Source organism: Cololabis saira, chromosome 14 (genome assembly GCF_033807715.1).
Source record: "Cololabis saira isolate AMF1-May2022 chromosome 14, fColSai1.1, whole genome shotgun sequence".
Taxonomy (NCBI): domain Eukaryota; kingdom Metazoa; phylum Chordata; class Actinopteri; order Beloniformes; family Belonidae; genus Cololabis; species Cololabis saira.
The window spans coordinates 16,450,892-16,470,145 of record NC_084600.1 but is presented as its reverse complement, the minus strand read 5'-3'; the positions used below and the strand labels follow the sequence as shown (position 1 = coordinate 16,470,145).

General features: G+C 41.4%; 3 protein-coding genes across 4 annotated transcripts; 2 read left to right on the top strand and 1 right to left on the bottom strand.

Moving 5' to 3' along the window:
* Window positions 1-304: 304 nt before the first annotated feature.
* Window positions 305-6,473, bottom strand: ccdc61 (coiled-coil domain containing 61). 2 transcript variants are annotated; one of them, XM_061739947.1, is made up of 13 exons: window positions 6,267-6,473; window positions 5,000-5,159; window positions 4,829-4,911; window positions 3,593-3,753; window positions 3,295-3,447; window positions 2,988-3,192; window positions 2,806-2,906; window positions 2,471-2,691; window positions 2,311-2,389; window positions 2,025-2,222; window positions 1,909-1,942; window positions 1,448-1,514; window positions 305-1,356 (listed from the first exon to the last, which is right to left on the bottom strand). In XM_061739947.1, exons 2-13 carry the CDS (start codon window positions 5,145-5,147, stop codon window positions 1,262-1,264), a joined length of 1,545 nt encoding a protein of 514 aa, XP_061595931.1. In that variant the 5' UTR covers window positions 5,148-5,159; window positions 6,267-6,473; the 3' UTR covers window positions 305-1,261. The 2 variants fall into 2 exon arrangements, with proteins under 2 accessions (XP_061595931.1, XP_061595932.1); XM_061739948.1 differs by having other exon boundaries at window positions 2,824-2,906.
* Window positions 6,474-11,919: 5,446 nt separating this feature from the next.
* LOC133460313 (uncharacterized) lies at window positions 11,920-14,219 on the top strand. Its single transcript, XM_061740929.1, has 3 exons — window positions 11,920-12,190; window positions 13,495-13,624; window positions 13,801-14,219. Exons 1-3 carry the CDS (start codon window positions 11,966-11,968, stop codon window positions 14,100-14,102), a joined length of 657 nt encoding a protein of 218 aa, XP_061596913.1. The 5' UTR covers window positions 11,920-11,965; the 3' UTR covers window positions 14,103-14,219.
* Window positions 14,220-17,624: 3,405 nt separating this feature from the next.
* kcnk12l (potassium channel, subfamily K, member 12 like) lies at window positions 17,625-19,031 on the top strand. The gene is made up of 3 exons (XM_061740928.1): window positions 17,625-17,922; window positions 18,025-18,695; window positions 18,759-19,031. Exons 1-3 carry the CDS (start codon window positions 17,625-17,627, stop codon window positions 19,029-19,031), a joined length of 1,242 nt encoding a protein of 413 aa, XP_061596912.1.
* The last annotated feature ends 223 nt before the right edge of the window (window positions 19,032-19,254 follow it).

The following is a 19,254-nucleotide window of genomic DNA, read 5'->3' as shown; positions in this document are numbered from 1 at the left end:
TGCAGAGCATCCCGCCGGGATCACAGCAGCTGTTCACAAACTCTGTGGTTTTCCAAACACAAAGACACGGTGCCCTGAGCTTTATTGGTTAATTAATGAATCCAAGCCAGCTGCAGTGCTGGAAAATCTTCAGTTTCCCTCAGGGCCTCATCATCTGACAGTGGTACAAAACACGGCAGTGCATGCAAGACATGTCTCGTATTAACCATTTAAAGGAAGGTTTAAGAGAAGGAAGTAAACACAAACAGAACAAATTCATAGAGTTGTTTTTTTGCTTCTAACCATTGTGAAAAAGTTTGCAGCATTAATGAAAGTGTTTTAGATTTATTTTTGGTGGGATATTCTTTAACAAAACATTTAGTTATTTCAAAAGGCTGTTTAGAGAGGACACGATGCTCATCTGCAGTGCACATGTGGATCAACTATGATGGTAGAAAAAATAAAAGAAATGCACCAATGCTCAAGATCGAGCAGCAAAACATACAAACACTGAAAAATAAAAATAAAAAAATTGAGCTTTGGCAGCAGTAACAGTTTAACACCAATTTATGGCAACACACATTGAAACAGTAACATGGTCTACTTGGTCCCTCGAGAGTTTATCCCTGCATGCACTAGGAGGGGAAACAACAGTCCACCACAGGTTCAATAAGTGTGGTCAAAATGTGGATTTAATATAAAACAAATATATTTATAACCCTGTTTTCTGCAAAGATGGAGATATTTTACATACAAATTTTTAACTGTGAAATTGTCATTTTTACAATAATAAGTTGGAAATATGCACAACGTCACCAGAATTTGAAATGTGGAGTTTGAATAACAATCTATTTGCCATCCGCAGAATTAAACGAACATTTATGAAGAATTGTTTACATGAAAACACACGCTGACTCATCAATATCATTAAATATAAAAGACAAACCGATCACCACAAAGATGAAAATATTTACCAGTTCAATTAGTGCCAAATTTCACTTGGATGCATTAGTTTGGTTAAAATAAAAATATTTATCAGATAAAATTATATTCTCATTAATTGACACATTGGATAAAAATAATCAGTCCACAAAAAGTAGTCCTTCACAGTGATGTTTGTGGAGTCCTGCAGTCCTGAACCTCCAGGGTGAGTCTCTGGAGCTTGAACTCGGATCAACACGTTCCTCAGGTTTGACTCGTGTGTGAGTTCCTCCGTCTGCACGCAGCTGCTCAGAGCTCCAGTGCAGCTCTCAGGTACCACAGGTGTGGCTGGAACAGCAGGTTAGTGGCCCGTATCCAGGTCCCTCATGTATTCCTGCAGAGCCTGCAGCCTCGCATCAATCTCAGACAGGTCAGCACTTCTATCTGCAGTGCTCTCTGGGGACGTTGGCATGAAATATCAATTAGTGTGGTGTCACGTTTGTTTTTGTTCCTTCTTTAATTGTAGTAAAACATTATTTAAGGTTACCTTTGTCTTTAATTCTGTGTGTTGGAGTACTGCATAATGGCTTCCTTGTCAAAAGGCCACCTCTAGACTAGAAGAGATAAAATGCACAATAATATATATATTTTCTTAATGTCAACAATCTGCCTGCATGTATTATTTTACTTAGTTTTTTTGTTAAAAATTAGTTTTCATTACTGTGAACATTTTTGCTGTTTTTTTTTTAAATTAAACTTTTACACCATCACTGAGCCTCATTACTCAGCCGTATACGCACTAATGCTCAGCTCCGAATACACAATCTACACATCAGTTAAATCAACAGAGTTCAGATGATTGAAGAAATGACTTTTACATTTAAGTGGACTAAATATATTTGTGACCCCTCAGTGAGGGTTTATATCTTCAAAAAGAACAAAGGGTGTTGACATTTTGTTGTTTCATCAGATTCGTTGACAAACAGAAGACTCACAGTAATTACTCACCTCATTAGGTCCATTATAAGTCTGTTTTCTGCCTCTGCAGAAGGAAAAATGGACATTAAAATAAGTAACTGAAGCAACAGAAGCCTCACAAAACGTTTGCAGTGTCGTCACATTACCTGAAAAGGGTTTTGGCCATTTCTTCCATATCGACCAGTGAGCTCTGAGAGGAGGTCCTGCTGCCTCGGCGCTCCACCGACAAACTCCTGCCTCTGCTGCCGGACCGGGCCGTCGGAGGGTAGGCTTCTCTGGACCGGGAGCGGCCTCTCTCTGGGAGGTTGGGCGACGCCAGCATGTCCCTCCTCACCTTCCTCTGTCTGACATCAGGATGAAAGCTGTTGGTTTAAGTAACCGCAGCACCAAGAGTTTACGTGCTTTCAAAAGGAGAAAATAATGGGAACCAACTTTTTGAGTTCTGTGTCTTTCTGTCTGCGCTGCTTATCTTGGATGTATGCAGTTGGGTCAAAGCGCTGCACTCTGGAGCCTGTAGGATAGCAGCTGTGAACACTGAGACTTTAACACGTGATTATACAGCATGGAGGATCGTTCTGAGCAGTACTGGCACCTGTGGGAGACGGTGACGGCCTGGGTATGTAGGCCCGTGGCCCCGAAGAGTCTGCTCTCCGCCCTCTTTCCGTTGACCAGTGCTGCCTATCTTCTGTCCGTTCTCTGGATCCTGAACGCGCCCTACCAGTGCCGTATCCAGACCTCCTCTCGCGGGAGAGCGAGCGGTAGACTTCCCCGTCGACGCGAGATCGGGTGTGGCCGGACACCGGGGTCACCCTGCTGCAGACGCACCGAGGGCATGAAAGCTCGAGTGATTCATTCATTCGGTTGACAAATGATCCATTCACGAATAAGGTATGTGAATGAATGGAAGAGAAAGTAAAGGTGCAGTACACGCTGAGATTGTCTAACCCTCTCCGTAGTATTGCCAGCTCACTGGTGAGATTCTTAACACGGATGCGGAGAGCACATTCTGATGCTCTCAATTCATCCAACTAAAACAGAAAGAGAAAAAAAAAAGGTTAAAACCTCTTTAATAAAAAGGAACGGACAACAAAAGTCTTGCTCCATTTCACCTGCTCCATTAGGAGCCTCTGCTCCTGACACCTCTTGCTCGTTGAGCGTTGACCTTTGGCCCTCTCCTTGACGAGCTGCTCCTCCAGCATCCTCACCACATCTCTGTTCCTCCAGTCCTGGCCGGGTGTGGATCCTCTTTCAGTCATCTGCAGCCCCTCCAGGTGGCGAGCCATGGCGTCCTTCTCTTCTTTCACCACAGTCAGCCTTGGAAAAAAAAAAGAAAAAAAGAGAAGTAGTCTGTCATCAAAATTAAGCTCAACATGGCTTCATAAGTGGTCATGCTAAGAGGGATTACATACAACCTACTCTGCTCGTAGCCGCTGTATTTCTAGTTCTGCAGATTTATTAACTCCGTGAGAGGTGACGGCGCCGAGCTCAGCCCGGAGGGCTCTGATCTCCTTCTGCAGGGTAGCTGGATCAGGCTTCCCCACATATGGCAGCGGTAAAGGGTAGTGTATCCTACGTATTCAAAGCAGCAAATCAAAGCTTTCATTAACAAAAACAAATCTACGATGATCAGAGATTAAATATGTGATCAAAGAAGGACATAATGCAAATTTCTTTCAAATATATAACCCTAATATTACACCAGTGAGGGACAAACCTGTCAAACTCCACAGTGTAAACGAGTATGAGATATCTTTTGGCAGTAAGAGCGGACGACTGCTGGTGGCCACGAGGGCGACTGACAACTCCTGCTTTTCTGTTGCGTAGAAGCTCCAGGTCAGCGTAAGTCAAGAGGTCAAGTGTAACGGACTCGCTCATCTACAGAGAAAGCTCTAGTTAGTAATTAGTAATGCAACATCGGGATGAACTAGGGCTGGGCGATATGGACCAAAAGTCATATCTCGATATTTTCTAGCTAAATGGCGATACTCGATATATATCTCGATATTTTTTCTGTGCCTTAATTGGGGTTTCCCCCAAAGCATTAAAGCATAGCATCTCTGTTAGCATCTCTGTTAGCTTCATTTTTTTCTGAGGCAAACCCTTAAAAAAACAGTCAGTTTTAATACAATGCCTCGTGCCAAATGTCACACAGGTACCTTTATTAACAGAGGTCTGCACAATATCAACATGTATAAAACAAATGAAATAAAAATTAACTGCCTGCATATATAGAATAAAAATGCTTCTTGAATAAAATAAAACAAATATCCCTTTCCTGCATAACAATTCAATTAAAATACACTGTGCAATTAATACAATGTAGACAGTAACAGGCAGACTTTTCCACTGAGGTTGACAGTTGTGCAAATAAAACATTTGTGCAAATCTCAAATAAAACATTCAAGTCAATTTGTCACAAAATAAGCTATATCAAAATCATTAGAAAAAAAAAAAAAAAAAAAAAAAAATTTAAATCGATATAAACGATATTGTCTCGTACCATATCGTGTTTGAAAATATATCGATATATATTAAAATATCGATATATCGCCCAGCCCTAGGATGAACAGACTTCTTGGCTGCTAGCTCGAGGGAGGGAGCATTTAAAGGTTTTAAACATTTTGACAACAGCTTTGTGGCTATTTTTGGTATTTTTTCCCCCATGCACAAAATAGCTGAGTGTGACAAAAAAAGATGAAAGATAAAAATTCCTTCAAGAGCAACTCTTTTTGGTCCCCGTTTATTTACTTGACTTAGGAGACGACAGAGAAGAAGACAGCTCTGGTTAACTGCATTTTTCACTCAAGTGGAAACATTAAACTCGACTGACTGAGTCTCTTTCTCAGCTCACACAGCCTGAAGCAGGTTTATCTGCTCCCGTCTTTCATTTGCCTTTGTACACACGTGAATCCCACCTCTACATTTCCCCTGCGTGAACCACAACACGTACCTTTCTAACCGCTGACTCCAACATGCTACAGAAAATTGGAAACTGCTTGAAGTTGCCAGTTTTACGGGTGAGGTCTTCAATATCTGGGGTGGGGGTGATAAATAACAATTAAATATGGCAGAAAAATAAAAATCAGCATCTGTGAAGACGTTATTTCTATCAGTAACTCACATGCTGGATCAAACTCCCCCCTCCATTGATCCGCTGTCACCGAGTCTGAGATCTCAACTATCAGCAAACCCTTGTCCAACGCCATCTTCACCGAAAACGCCACTCCTCGAAAAACGATATCCTCCAACACCTCAGACCTCTCTTCCATCGCTCTCCGTCTCTGTTGAAGAAAAAAGATAATCCTGTAAATAAGGCTATAAACAAAGCTGGTATTTGCAAGAAATAATGACAAATACATCAGATTTCTGATGAAGAATTACAGCCTGACTACAATTACCGGCATTCACTTTGCAGTATAATTAAAAACCAGCATGACAACAGATAATTATCCACCACAATCATATATACTTTCATGCACTGGAGATTAAAATGAAATCTCTGTAAAACCACATCAGTTTCTGCAAAATTAACCTACATAGGTTTACAGTTAGGTTGATTCGTGCAGAAATATTTGAGGATACACCTCAAATATTTTGACCTATAAAGACATTAATTCCATCTTCAACTGACCAATGCAAGGTAAGCTAAGATGTTATATTATTTAACTCATGGTACATATTAATAATAATGCTTTTAGTTTGTGTTTTTTTTTTATTTATTTATTTTAAATCGTATAAAACATACCTATCAAGTTTTGGCTTTAATAATAAGGGACATTTTTTTTTGCACCAGCCCAACCAAGGTCCAGTATCTTACATTTTAAGACAGATTTAGGAGAAATATAAAATAACTACCTGTCAACCACTTAAAAACTACAATTATGTGCTCAGAATCTGCTACTTCTACCTTTGTTGACACTGAAATATACACATTGATTGTCTTCCAGTGAAACATTCACATTTTATTTTAAATCAGTCCTTCCCCCGTGAGACACTAAAAACACTGTTACACATCTTTCAGAACGGGTAGCTGAGCCCCATCCTGCTCATCTCTAGGAAAGTACATTCAGTTTCCCATTTTTAAAGATATTTACACGAAGTCTGGGCTTTTTTGGGCAGAAATGTCTTCTCTGGTTACATCCATCATCTCTGATTTGTTGTCCCGTTATCGCCTCTAACCTCGCGAGAGGTCCCATCCAGGCTTACAGCAGGTGGCGGTTCTCGCGAGACTAGTAAGAATTCAATTTGCAGTTTAAAAATTATTATATTATAAAACGGGAAATTTACGGGAAAATACTAAAGAGAGGGGTAAAATACGGTAGTTTCCCGGCCAAAACGGGAGACTGGACAGGTTTGGTATAAAGCTGCTCGGTGAGGATGAGACCTACGTTAATGTCGCTGCGGGAAGCTGTCAACACGTGGCTCGTCGTCGACACATGGCGGCGGGAAGATGAGGAAACAAGCCGGAGCAGCGGTGTCGGTCCGGTCCAGAGCCGCTGGGAAGCAGCAGCACCGTTGATGTGCACCGGTGCAACAACCGGGAACCGTTGAACTCTTCCTCGTCCGTCTGCGGTCCCGCAGCTCCTCCTCTGCCGGGCTGCTGCCCTCCTCAGGCGGGACGAGGAACCGACGCAGACCAGGGGACCGAGGAGCGGTCCGGATCATCTTCTTCTTCTTCTTCTCTCAGTTTATTGGCGGATCGCAAGCAACTTTCAGGTGCATACCGCCACCTACTGTACAAGAGTGTGTGAAATTATTTCATTTAGCCCGGTTTAAATTCTGTTTATCAGCCTAGTGTTTTTTAGGAAATTAATTAGTGACTTTCTGGTGATTTCAACCCCCTCTCCCTCTGTTCCCAGTATCCCCTTCAAATTCCACTCACGTCCTGCCTCTCTCACTTTTTCCTGTAGCCGCTCTCTTTCTATTTTATACCTGTTACAGTGCATTAGGATATGTTCACCATTTTCTTTTATTCCACAGTTCTCACATTTATCACTATCCCTTTTTCCCATTACATGCAAGGTGCCATTTAGTCCTGTGTGATCCAGTCTGAGTCTTGTTATAGCCGTTTCCTCCCTTCTGTTCCTTTCAGTATAATTCTTTGTTATTATAGTCTTTTGTATTATGTGATATCCCTGTCCTTTCTGATCTTCCTCCCACCTTTTCTGCCATATTTCCATTCCTTTCTTTTTAATTATTGCTTTACCTTCTCCTTTTCCTAGTGGAACTGGTAATGTTATGTCCTTATGTAGAGCCATTTTTGCTAGTTTATCAGCAGCCTCGTTCCCTGTTACTCCCTCATGTGCTGGTACCCAACAGAACTGAACATCTATGCCACGTCTGTGTAATCTTAATAAACTGTGAGAAATATCAATGAATAAATCTTCTCTGCACGTTGTTGTTGATTTAATACTTTCTAATACCGCTATTGAGTCTGTGCATACCACCACCTTATCAGGACTGACCTCTTCCACCCACTGTAACCCAATGTAGACTGCCACCATTTCTGCTGTGTATACTGATAGTTGGTTGGATAATCTTTTAGAGATATTCACATCAAACTCAGGGATAAATACACCTATTCCCACACAATCCTTTTGATTTTTTGACCCATCTGTGTAAATTTCCAGGTAGTTGTAGTAACTATTTCTCAGGTAAATACTTGCTTTACCTCCTACTTCGTTCATTCTCCATTCTTTTTTCCGTTCCAGTATGCTCATGTCTACTTTTGCTTCTGGGAATAGCCAAGGAGGTATGTTACTCATCGGTGTGTATTTAGTGAATTTTAATGTGTCCATTGCATATCTTCTCAACCTTTCATCCCTTGACCACCCAAACCCATGTCTCTGGAATTTAGAGTATTCCCAACAGTCCTTTATTGTCCTCGTTGTAAGGTTTTCTTCCCCACTCCCTTTTAACCTTATCCAGTATGTAAGTGCCAGTTTATCCCTTCTTAAATCCAGTGGTGTCTCTCCTGCTTCTATTAATATTGCGTTTATGGGTGTTGACCTAATGGCTCCTATGCAAATTCTCAGTGCTCTATACTGTAGTCTGTCTACTTTTTGTAATGAAGTTTTAGCTGCTGCTCCGTAAACTATACTGCCATAATCTATTGTTGATCTCATGACTGCCCTGTATATGTCAATTAGTGATTTTTTATCTGCCCCCCAGTCACAGCCTGCTACAGCCCGTAGTAGATTAATAACTTTTTTGCACTTCGTTTCCAGGTGTTCAATGTGTGCTTTCCATGTATACTTGTGATCTAAATATAGGCCCAGGTACTTGAACTCATTCACCCTCTCCATCGGCTGATCATAAAGTGTTAACTTCTCATTGTCAATCTTACGCTTGTTTGTAAAGATCATGTAACATGACTTGCTGGCTGACATTTTGAACCCCCATTCATACGACCACTTTTCCACTTTTTCTATTGCTTTCCTGATATTCCTGAAGACATGTGACACATTTTTTCCCCTCATCCATATGGCCCCATCATCTGCGTATAGCGCTGATTCGATGCATCCATCTAACTTTGAAAAAATATCATTTATCATTACATTAAACAGAACAGGGCTGATTGCACTTCCCTGGGGAATACCATTTTCAATTTTATAATCTTTAGAAACTTCTGTTCCAACCTTGACATTAAATTTCCTGCCTGTTAAGAAGTCCATAACCCAGTTATATAATCTCCCTCCAATACCCATTCTACTTAGTTTGATAAGCAACCCATCCCTCCACATGGAATCATATGCTTTTTCTATATCAAAATATACAATTATCATTAACTCTTTCATTTTCATTGTCTTTTCTACTTCATTACTAACTCTAACTAGAGCATCCATTGTGGATCGTCCTTTCCTAAATCCACTCTGAGAATTATTAAATAGCCCTCTCTGTTCCAGAACATATGACAGCCTCATAACAATTATCTTCTCCATCCATTTACATAAGTGAGACGTGAAGGCTATGGGTCTATAGTTACTAGGATTATTAGGGTTCTTCCCAGGTTTATTAAATGGCAATATTATTGCTCTTTTCCAGCCACTGGGCAGAGTTCCCTCCCTCCATATTTTATTAAACAGTCTCAACACCATTTTTAAAGATTCCTCTGGTAGCTGCCGGAACATGGCATAACATAACTGGTCCTGTCCTGGTGCCGTATACCCTGTACCTTGTAAGGCTATTTTAAGTTCTGGGCTTGTTAGGTCCATATTCAACGTTGACATGTCATCTTCTTTCTTCTCTCTCACTTTCTCATTTTCTCTGCATATGCGGTCTTTCTGCTGCCTGTGTAATTCACCAATGTGCTCCCCATTATGAACTGCAGCAAATGCTGTACCTAATACATCAGCCTTCTCTTTGTCTGACACTGCCATTTTCTCCCCATCTACTAGTGCTGGTATTAAAGCTGACTTCCTTTTCCCACTCATTCGCTTGAGCATAGACCATACATCCCCCAGCTTGACCCCTCTGCCTATGGTGGCACAAAAATCTCTCCATGTACTCTTTTTAGTGTATTTAATGATCCTACGAGCCACTGCCTTTTTCCTTTGATAATCTATAATATTCTCTTGTGATAAATTTTTCTTCAGTGCTCTGAATGCTTTGTTTCGTTCTTTAATTGCTCTGCTGCATTCCTCGTTCCACCACGGTACCACTTTCTTCCTGCCCTTTGTAGTTCTTTTTGGTATGCTCAGGTTTGCTGCATTTAGAATATGTTCTGTAATCTGATCCGTGCACTCCTCTATGTCTCCTTCTAGTGTAATCAAATGTACTGACTCTTTACAACACATCTTAAATTTTTCCCAGTCTGCCTTAACAAAGCACCACCTGGTGAACGTATTCCCTTCCTGAAGGCATACACTTGTATTTACAATAGTTATCACAGGGAAGTGATCACTTCCTACGGTTGAATTATTCTTAACATACCACTCACACGCATTCACCAGTCTATCTGACACCATTGTCAGATCCAAACATGACATCGTACCCCTGTTCACATCCACTCTTGTACCTATTCCACTGTTAAGACATACTAAAGACCTTTCATCCATCATTTCTTCCACTACATCCCCATTGTTATCCGTGTGAGTACTACCCCATAAACTGCTGTGTGCATTGAAATCTCCACACCATATTTCTCTCTTAGCTACGATCCCTGCCAATTCCTTGAAGCTTTCAACAGTTAAGTTTCTACATGGATTATAAAAGTTAATTAACTTAATGTTTCCTTCTTCTCTTGGGCTATAAATTTCTGCTACAGTACATTCAATATCCTCAGGGGAGGGGATCTCCCTATAGGCCAGTCCATCTTTGAAGAAAGTAGCACACCCTCCTCCATGTTGGTTATTTCTATCATGTCTTATGGAACTGAACCCTGGAATTATAAAATCTAGCTGGGGCTGTAGCCAAGTTTCCTGTACACAAATAATATCTGGAACTGTATCTAAATCATGTATGAACTTTTTAAATTCTTGTCCGTTTGCTATAAGACTTCTTGCATTCCACTGAAGTATGTGTAGAACCATCATCAATATATTAACCCTCCACATGTGTATTTCCTGCAGCTTCATTTTCCTTTAGTAGTGCATGTATCTGGTCTGCTTTCACATCTTTCATATCCAGAAATGTTTCTGCTGCTTCCACAATGGCCTTGATCCTGTCACTTTTCCTTTTCAGTTGTGTCGTAACATTAATGGTGTGGCAGATGAAGACCACAAAGTTCACTTTGTTCACCACTAGTGTTTCATCATTAACTTTACATTTGTGCGTGCAGACATTTTGTGTCATCACTGGGGTTTGGGTTTTGTCCTGATTATCTGTTGTTTTACTGTCCCTCTGAGCTACATGTCTTTGTGTCATTCCACTAAATCTTTCATCATTTGTTCCTGTCCCCCTAACTTTCTTCAGTGCTTCTGCATATGAAACTTTTTCAGTTATTTTAATTCTCTGGGCCTCTCTGGCTTCCCTCTGCACTACACATCCTCCATAGGCAGCACTGTGCTCTCCTCCACAGTTACAACATTGTATCTTGGAATCTTTGTCACATTTTCCATACTCATGTGGCCCTCCACATCTTGCACATCTTAGTTTACCTTTGCACTGTTGCGCTGTGTGTCCCATTCTCTGGCAGGCATAACACCTGAGTGGCTTTGGTATATATTCCCTCACTGGGTAATTCACATATCCCATCTGTACTGCATTTGGTACATCTTTTTCAAACTGAAGTACTACTGACGGGGTTTCCTTCAGTGTGCCATCCCTTTTACTTTTGAGCCTTGTGGCCTCAGTCACTTTTCCTCCTTTTATCTCTTTTTTCACATCTTCCATTGTCATGCTTAGTGGGACTCCTGAGATAACTCCTCTCACGCTTGCCATTGCTCCAGGTATATGAGCCTTCATCCTTTCTCCTTTAAGTGTTGACATTCTAAGTATTTTTTCTTGTTGTTGTTTACTGGTTGCATGTATCAGCACTCGTTTGTTGTTCATAAACCTGGCGAATTTTATTCTACCAATTTCTTCCTCGATTATTTTGGTAAGTTTGATTGGGTGATAGTGCCCACCATCCTGGTAGAATTCGATCATAACTTTCCAGTCGCTTTCCTGAGCTTGATCCATATTTATCCGCCTTTCATTATTTCTAGACTTTTTCCCAGCCCTGGCCTCGCTGTCATCCGACCAACTTTTCGCTCTGTCTCGTGAGCTTCTCTCTGGCACAGTCCTTTTCTGTTTCCTAGATTGATTTAACGTCCAATCCATTTCATTATCCAATCCATCCGAGCTAGATGTCATAATTTCACAGTCAGAGTACAGTTTATGCAAATCCGCCAAAACAAATGTTCAATCCTACCGCGCTACCACTCTCGCCACGTCACCATCCGCTTCCGCTCCCTCCCGTCTTCCGCGGTCCGGATCAGCTGGATATTATGGCACTTTTGCACTAGTCTCACTTCAGCCCGGCGCGGCTCGACACGGCTCCACCCGTGTGTTTTTGCACAGCCAGGGGGGGAAGTGGGGGGGTTGGGGTGAAGCTGCTGTGACGTACTCATTTGTGCGACGCACACGAGGAAGAATAGACGCGAAGATGGAGAACGTTGCTGTTTTGGTAGAGCTGCTGCTTTTTATGTGGCGTTTATTGCGTACTAATATGCTTACTAATATGCGTAATATGCGTACTAATATGCAAGATTTGGAAAGAAGGCTTCAAGCGGCGAGGGAGGACGCCATCGAGAAGCACAAGAGAGTGCTGGAAGCCATAGAGTCCTACGAGGAGGAAGATCACCGGAGGAGTAGGAAACGTGCTCGCATGGTAAGCTAATTGCAGATTGTTTTTACTCGCCTAAAGTCGTAAAATAAAGGTCCAAAGTAACGCTTTTATGTCTGCATGTTATAGATGTTAAGTATGAAAACAAAATGATGTTCTGTATTTCAGTATGCGGAGTCAAGCTATGGAACAGTATACACTAGGGCTGGGCGATATATCGAGATTTTAATATATATCGATATATTTTCAAACGCGATATGGTACGAGACAATATCGTTTATATCGATTAAAAAAAATATAAACATTTTTAAATTTAAATTTAAATTTAATTGTTATGCAGGAACGGGATATTTGTTTTATTTTATTCAAGAAACATTTTTATTCTATATATGCAGGCAGTTTATTTTTATTTCATTTGTTTTATACATTTTGATATTGTGCAGACCTCTGTTAATAAAGGAACCTGTGTGACATTTGGCACGAGGCTTTGTATTAAAACTGACTGTTTTTTTAAGAGTTTGCCTCAGAAAAAAATGAAGCTAACAGAGATGCTATGCTATAATGCTTTGGGGGAAACCCCAATTATGTCACAGAAAAAATATCGATATATATCGAGTATCGCCATTCAGCTAGAAAATATCGAGATATGACTTTTGGTCCATATCGCCCAGCCCTAGTATACACGTAGAACTCAAGCAATGCTCAAGTGTGAACCAGTTCAAAAAAAGATGTAAAGAATGCATTATTATGAGATATAGACAGGAAGAGTCACATTAAAAAATAGCGTGTTAGATAGTTGAATTTGTATGATGTATGTATGTTGACCAGTATATGATATATGCCAAGGGAAGGTTTTAGTTAAATGCATAATGTATAAAGTATAATGTATTGCTGCATGGTGTATAGTATTATAATGTATGGAGAATATGAATATGTGTATGTATGTATGTATGTATGTAGGTGTATGTGTATATGTATGTATGTATGTATGTATGTAGGTGTATGTGTATATGTATGTATGTATATATGTATACGGCTTAATTTGGGGTGGCGAATTATGTTTTGTGTTGTGGATAACCGGGGCAGGGCTAAATACGTTTTTTAACTTCTCCCTGCTCCATTTCGAGCATGCAAAAAAGGGAAAAAAAAAGCCAGTGAGGCATGTTTTTGTTTATGATTGTTATGATTTATATTATACTGTATTTATCATGATTATTATTTAACTATTGTTCTTTGGTTTAAATATATATATATATATATATATATATATATATATATATATATTTTTAGCATGTTCGAAATAAAAATGTTCATTCATTCATTCATTCATGATCTTCTGCCTGTTTCAGATTGCTGTACTTAATCGCCGCGAGTTGGTGTCTTTCACCCCCTCGGCCTCCTGCTCTTCTACACCAGCACGTCCGACTTCCCCAACAACATCACAGGCGGCGGCCGTTTGTCCACCACGTGTAATGGCTGGTAAGACTTCCACCATATTATAGTACAAGGCATATCAATCATCTCCCTGTCTGTTCTGACTTGTAATTCTCAAGGATATGATTTGATATGTTCAGAGCAGGACACACAGCTGTTCATTTTTCTTTCTTGCTTTTGGTAAACTGTGTTTTCGCTTCTCCAATTGTATTTTTGATTAGGTAAAAGAAAAAGGACCTCCCGCACATCAGAGCTCGTCGATGCCCTCCGAGAGTGCAGCCGGAATGACCAGGTCCTGCAAGCCCAGCGGGAGAGCCATATAGGGGTGCTTCTCGATGAGGCCAGGGAGCACCAAGCGGCACTACAACGAGAACTACACCAAGAACTACACCAAGTACAACGAGAACTACACCGAGAACAACAGGATGTGCAGATCCAGCAGAACGAACGATTCAACCTAGGGTTTCTTGCTGCGCTGGACCGGCTTACCACGGCGTTGACTGGGCAACGTAATGGCAACTAACATGCCATTGACCATTTGTGGAGTCCAGTTTTTTATTGCACATTTTTATACGTTTTATAAATACAATTTTTTATTTTTCCAGTTTTTTGTTTACATTTTTTTCAGTTTTTTATTGAACATTTTTATACGTTTTATAAATAAAAATTTTTATTTTTCCAGTTTTTTGTTTACATTTTTTCCAGTTTTTTATTGAAAATTTTTATTGCACATTTCTTTACGTTTTGTAAATACTATTTTTTATTTTTCCTATTTTTGGGGTACATTTTTTATAATAGACATATTTATAAAAATTTAACTATATGTCCCCTGTTTTATTGAACATTTTACTCTGGGTTGTGCATTTTGTTTTACAATAAAACTATTTATAAAAAAACTAGTTGTATTATAGCCACTTTTATTCTAAGGTATATCATGTCGACGAGGCTTTTAAGTTATTTTATCACAGTCATTTTGAAAAAGTTAGTTAGCTAAAGTTAATCACCACTTTTGTCACAAGTTTCATGTAACGGAGCTACAGAAAAGCAGATGCAAAGATATAATTTTAGATCTAGTGCTACATTAACAGTATTATAGCCTCATAACTTCAGAACTAGTGCTAGATAGATAATACAGATCTGAACTCCAGTAGTGCAGCAGATTTAAAGTTCTGCATTTTCAAATTTGGCTAATTAAAGTAATTAATGTAATGTTATCCTGCGGTGCAGGAGCAGGAATTATAGAATGAGGCTTCCCCCAATTGCACTGTGATTCACCCCCAATTTAACCTTAATTAAGTCCCCACCGAATACTCCTCGATGAAGGTTTTCACACATGCAGTCACCATTGTAAAACTGTAAGCAACATTGGTCGCTTGTGCGAGTTTGCTACCGAAACATGAACATAGGAACAGAAAATGTTGCATGATGGGACATTTGATGGATATAAAATTGGGGCACCTGAATAGTTGTGGGAATTGAATGTGAAAGTGCTGGAAATGTCATATATAGTAGGTTTTAAACAGCATTTCAATAGCAAATTTTCTCTTAAAGCAGAAAAAGCTACTTGTAATGTTCCAGATAAAATTACCTGTCGCATTTAAGAGTTATGAGCAGGAAATAATGTGGAGGCAAAATAAAGTGGAGCCATTTTTATTGTGGAAATCAACTTCTTTGTGTAAATGTTTCACATACCTGGCCTTTGTTTGTCTTCAGTCTTGGAGGACAGCTGTTCCCATGGAGATATTGTTCACCAATATGATAAGTCATGATTCTTACTAGCTGAATAAGATAATGTTTTCATATCAGGGATCAAGGAACGTTAAGAGTCTCCTTGTACCAGCCTGCAGTCAATCAACTTGAAAGATTTAAACACATTTACTGTCACGATCTGCATGATGAGAAAGTAGCTAGTATTTCTAATGGGGTAGTTTTATTTTTCCTACAGTTGCAGTTGTATTAAAAAAAAAATGTAAATGTGAACAGACAGATATATTTGGTATATTGCTGTACTTAACAAGGGTCTGTCCTTAGCAGCACATAATTCATGAAAGAACCCAACAGGTTGCTCTGATAACCAGACACATGCCGTGCAGGAAGCTGCAGAACACAACAACATCACTAGAGTTCACTGACTTAACATTTACCTGTGGGTTTGTATTCCTCTGGTCCTTTCTTTGTTCTTTGACTTATTCAGAACCACCAAGTTCAAGTTTTTATGCTGGTTGTGGCAGGTTCTGCCATATAATATAAGGTATCCCTGTGGAGAAACATCTCTCAAACACCAGTCCTTGAAGGTTTGGGGCAGATCTTTAAACCATATATTCTCAACCCTCTTGCAGAGATTAACTGGCTTATAAAGCGGTTGTTTTGCCAGAACCAAATTAGAAGTGGAGGCCACAGAAAAGATTTGAAGGATAAGGGGGTTTTACAGTTTTGCAAATTCTTTGAAAGATCAGCTGACTTTAATGCCAAAGTGTGTTTCAATTTTGTCCGATTCCTGTGGTGCAAAATGTTACTATACTGTGTATAATCCTGATGAAAATATCTGTAAGTCTCATAGATGGATTGGTTTCCTACAAAATTTCATTGATCATTTGCTGATCATCTGAATCTTTCTCCAGCATCAGCTCAAGCTTTGCCATGCAGTCTAGTCACAGTAAAGGGCATGAAGAGGTCAGCATGGCCAATTAGTCTATATTTACATAAATGTGGACCATCCACAGAAAATAAGCATATATTAACAAGTGGAAACGAGGAAAAGCTTTTCTCTGAACAGATGATGCAGGTGGTTTGAGCAGATTACAGTCATGAAGACTTTCTCCTTAACATATAAATCAGAGCAATTTTTGCTCTCACTGATTGCTTTCTCAATTTGTGACAAAGGGTACAAACATTCAAGTCCTCAACCTTTAACCATTTAAAAAAAAAAAAGGCATCAGGTGGTTGGTAGTAGTGGCAGATGTGCCACCTGTCTTCCAAACCTGTCACTCAACCATCAATCGGCAGGTGGAGGATACCCCTGCCCTCACCTGCAGCACCAGACAAGATTAAAGGGATGAACAGATGGGGAAAATGATAGTCATACTTAAAAAAAAGTCCTCCCACACAGTCTGCAAAAACAACAAAAGCCCTCTCAGAGCGTCTGGAAGCTGCAGCCCGGTGGCGGAAAAGAGAGAGGGCGAAATATCTTTCCCATACTGTGACTTATTTGGCTAAACTTAACATTGGTGTTTTTGCAAAAGGTAAGGATTAATATTATGAGGTGACGGATGAGGAGATATAAAGAAATGGCCCTATCTTGATAGATCCAACTGAGCAATTTAATGACTAGTTGTTAAAGAAAAAGGTTAAATTAGATGTCGGGAGTCAGTTTAAGATGTGATGAAGACTTGAAAGCAAGGGAACTGCTTTTAAAACGAATACCAATCAGGGTAGGCTTAAAAGAGGAGGAGGCTTTGCACAAGAGGATGATGTCACGGCGTGACAAACGAAACATCAGACAACCTCTCAGTTTGCACAACTCAAGAGGCTTCCTCTGATCATTGTTCAGTAGATCTGTGGAATGAGCGCACACGCACCAACGGCGCTCAGAGAGCGGGCTGCCAGCAACTCCAGGTAATCTGTTTTTCACACTTTGTCTTCAGTTATTGGATTGCATATGATTAAATACCTGTATCTGTTCATTTTATTATTTACTTAGCAGTCTTGTGGCCCTTAAATCCTGACGACTGATTGGAAATTGAAGCAAAGTGACCTATATGATATGTTAATTGCAGCAAATACCAGTATTTAATAGGACACTGCAATCCAATAATCTCTTTATTGAGAAATGTTTCCAGTTGTTTTGAGTTTTAGAGCCACTTGTGTTTTAACAAAGATTCCTGTATCTTGTGTGGCAGGTGACGCTTGTCTGGTGCTGAGGGAAGTAAGTGCGTGTCTCGGCAGGGGCAGGGGTTGCATGGTTGTGTGGTGGTGTTTTGGTGCGGCTGCCGTGCTCATGGCTCAGAGGAGGGCTGCAGGCGGCTGCTGCTGCCCCAGAGCATTCATGAACGAAGATAATGCTCGTTTCTGCCTGCTGGCCGGCCTCATCCTCCTCTACTTGTTGTGTGGGGCGGCCATCTTCTCGGCGCTGGAGCACCCCTTCGAGGTCCGCGCCCGTCTGCTCTGGAAACAGCGGCTGGACAACTTCACCCGGCGGTACAGGGTCAACCTGGGCGCCCTGCACACGCTCCTGCGGCAGTACGAGGAGGCCAACGGAGCTGGGATTAGAGTGGACCGGCTCAGGCCACGCTGGGACTTCTCTGGTGCTTTCTACTTCGTGGGCACCGTGGTCTCCACCATTGGTACGTGTTCTTTTTCCTGAGTTGGATATGCAGGACCAGGTTTATAATGTTGCTGTTAGACGTGACCACTTCCTCTCCGGGTTCTGTGTTTGTCTTCTGCAGGTTTCGGCATGACGACTCCAGCAACCATAGCGGGGAAGATATTCTTAATTTTCTACGGCCTCATCGGTTGTGCTGCCACCATCCTCTTCTTCAACCTGTTCCTGGAGAGGATCATCACGATGCTGGCTTACATCATGCGCTGGTGTCACGAGCGTCGGCTGAGGTTCGGTGGCGCGGTGGTGACGGCGAGCAGGGAGGAGTCATCTGGCGAGGAGGACAGCCTCGAAGGCTGGAAACCTTCCGTTTATTACGTGATGTTGATCCTGGGAGTGGCGTCTGTGGTGATCGCCTGCAGCGCCTCCACCCTGTACAGCTCCATGGAGAACTGGAGCTACGTGGACTCGCTCTATTTCTGCTTCGTGGCCTTCAGCACCATCGGCTTTGGGGACCTGGTGAGCAGCCAGAGAGAGCACTACGAGTCCCACGGTGCCTACCGGCTGGGGAACTGCCTTTTCATCCTCATGGGAGTCTGTTGCATCTACTCACTTTTCAACGTCATTTCTATTGTTATCAAGCAAACTCTCAACTGGATCCTGGAGAAGCTCGCCTGCTCAGGGAAACATCGGCCCTGTTCCTGCTGCGGACGTGGCTGCTTGTGGCTCTGCTGCCCCTGCCTCAAGAGCAAGAATCAGCACCGGCGGCGTCCGCCTGCCAACCTCAGGCTGAAATGCATGAAACGCAACACCGTGCAGCCCATGTCCTCCCAGTGCCCCGCAGGGAGACCGCGTTACAACGACGGCTCTGTGGAGACCGTGTGTGGCAGCGACACGGACGCTGGTCTGGCAGACGAAGTGCACGTGGGGCGTCGTCTGTCGGGGGAGATGATCTCTGTCAATGAGTTCATGGTGTCAAACAAGGTGTCTCTGGCGCTGCTGCAGAAGCAGCTGAGTGAAACGGCTCACCAAGGCCCGCGGCAGAGCCACGGCCACCAAAATGGATTCTCCGGTGGGGTGGGAGCCCTGGCCATAATGAACAATCGCCTACAGGAAACCAGTGTGGATAGATAGTATCAGATCGATATGTTAGTCGCTCTTGGTTCTCTGTGTCGGAGCCCTAATTTCATGCACTTCCTTACGAAGTATTCTATGTAGAAAATCACTAATTTCTCCTGACATAATCGGTGTGTAATACAATTTTCATTACGAGTAATTTCAGTAGAAATACTTCCATCATAGCTGGGTTTCATGAGGATAAAAAAAAAGAGAAAGAAAAGAGAAATGCAGCTAAAAA

What these genes read in the sequence shown, in the direction of transcription:
- LOC133460313 (XM_061740929.1), top strand. Translation starts at nt 11,966, where the DNA reads ATGGAGAACGTTGCTGTTTTGGTAGAGCTGCTGCTTTTTATGTGGCGT. An exon ending in GTAGGAAACGTGCTCGCATG is followed by an intron (nt 12,191 to 13,494) that starts GTAAGCTAATTG and finishes TGCCTGTTTCAG; the next exon opens with ATTGCTGTACTTAATCGCCG. An exon ending in TCCACCACGTGTAATGGCTG is followed by an intron (nt 13,625 to 13,800) that starts GTAAGACTTCCA and finishes ATTTTTGATTAG; the next exon opens with GTAAAAGAAAAAGGACCTCC.
- ccdc61 (XM_061739947.1), bottom strand. Translation starts at nt 5,147, where the DNA reads ATGGAAGAGAGGTCTGAGGTGTTGGAGGATATCGTTTTTCGAGGAGTG. An exon ending in TGGAGTCAGCGGTTAGAAAG is followed by an intron (nt 3,754 to 4,828) that starts GTACGTGTTGTG and finishes CTTTCTCTGTAG; the next exon opens with ATGAGCGAGTCCGTTACACT. An exon ending in ATACAGCGGCTACGAGCAGA is followed by an intron (nt 3,193 to 3,294) that starts GTAGGTTGTATG and finishes TTTTTTTCCAAG; the next exon opens with GCTGACTGTGGTGAAAGAAG.
- kcnk12l (XM_061740928.1), top strand. Translation starts at nt 17,625, where the DNA reads ATGAACGAAGATAATGCTCGTTTCTGCCTGCTGGCCGGCCTCATCCTC. An exon ending in CACCGTGGTCTCCACCATTG is followed by an intron (nt 17,923 to 18,024) that starts GTACGTGTTCTT and finishes TGTCTTCTGCAG; the next exon opens with GTTTCGGCATGACGACTCCA. An exon ending in CCAACCTCAGGCTGAAATGC is followed by an intron (nt 18,696 to 18,758) that starts ATGAAACGCAAC and finishes CCGCGTTACAAC; the next exon opens with GACGGCTCTGTGGAGACCGT.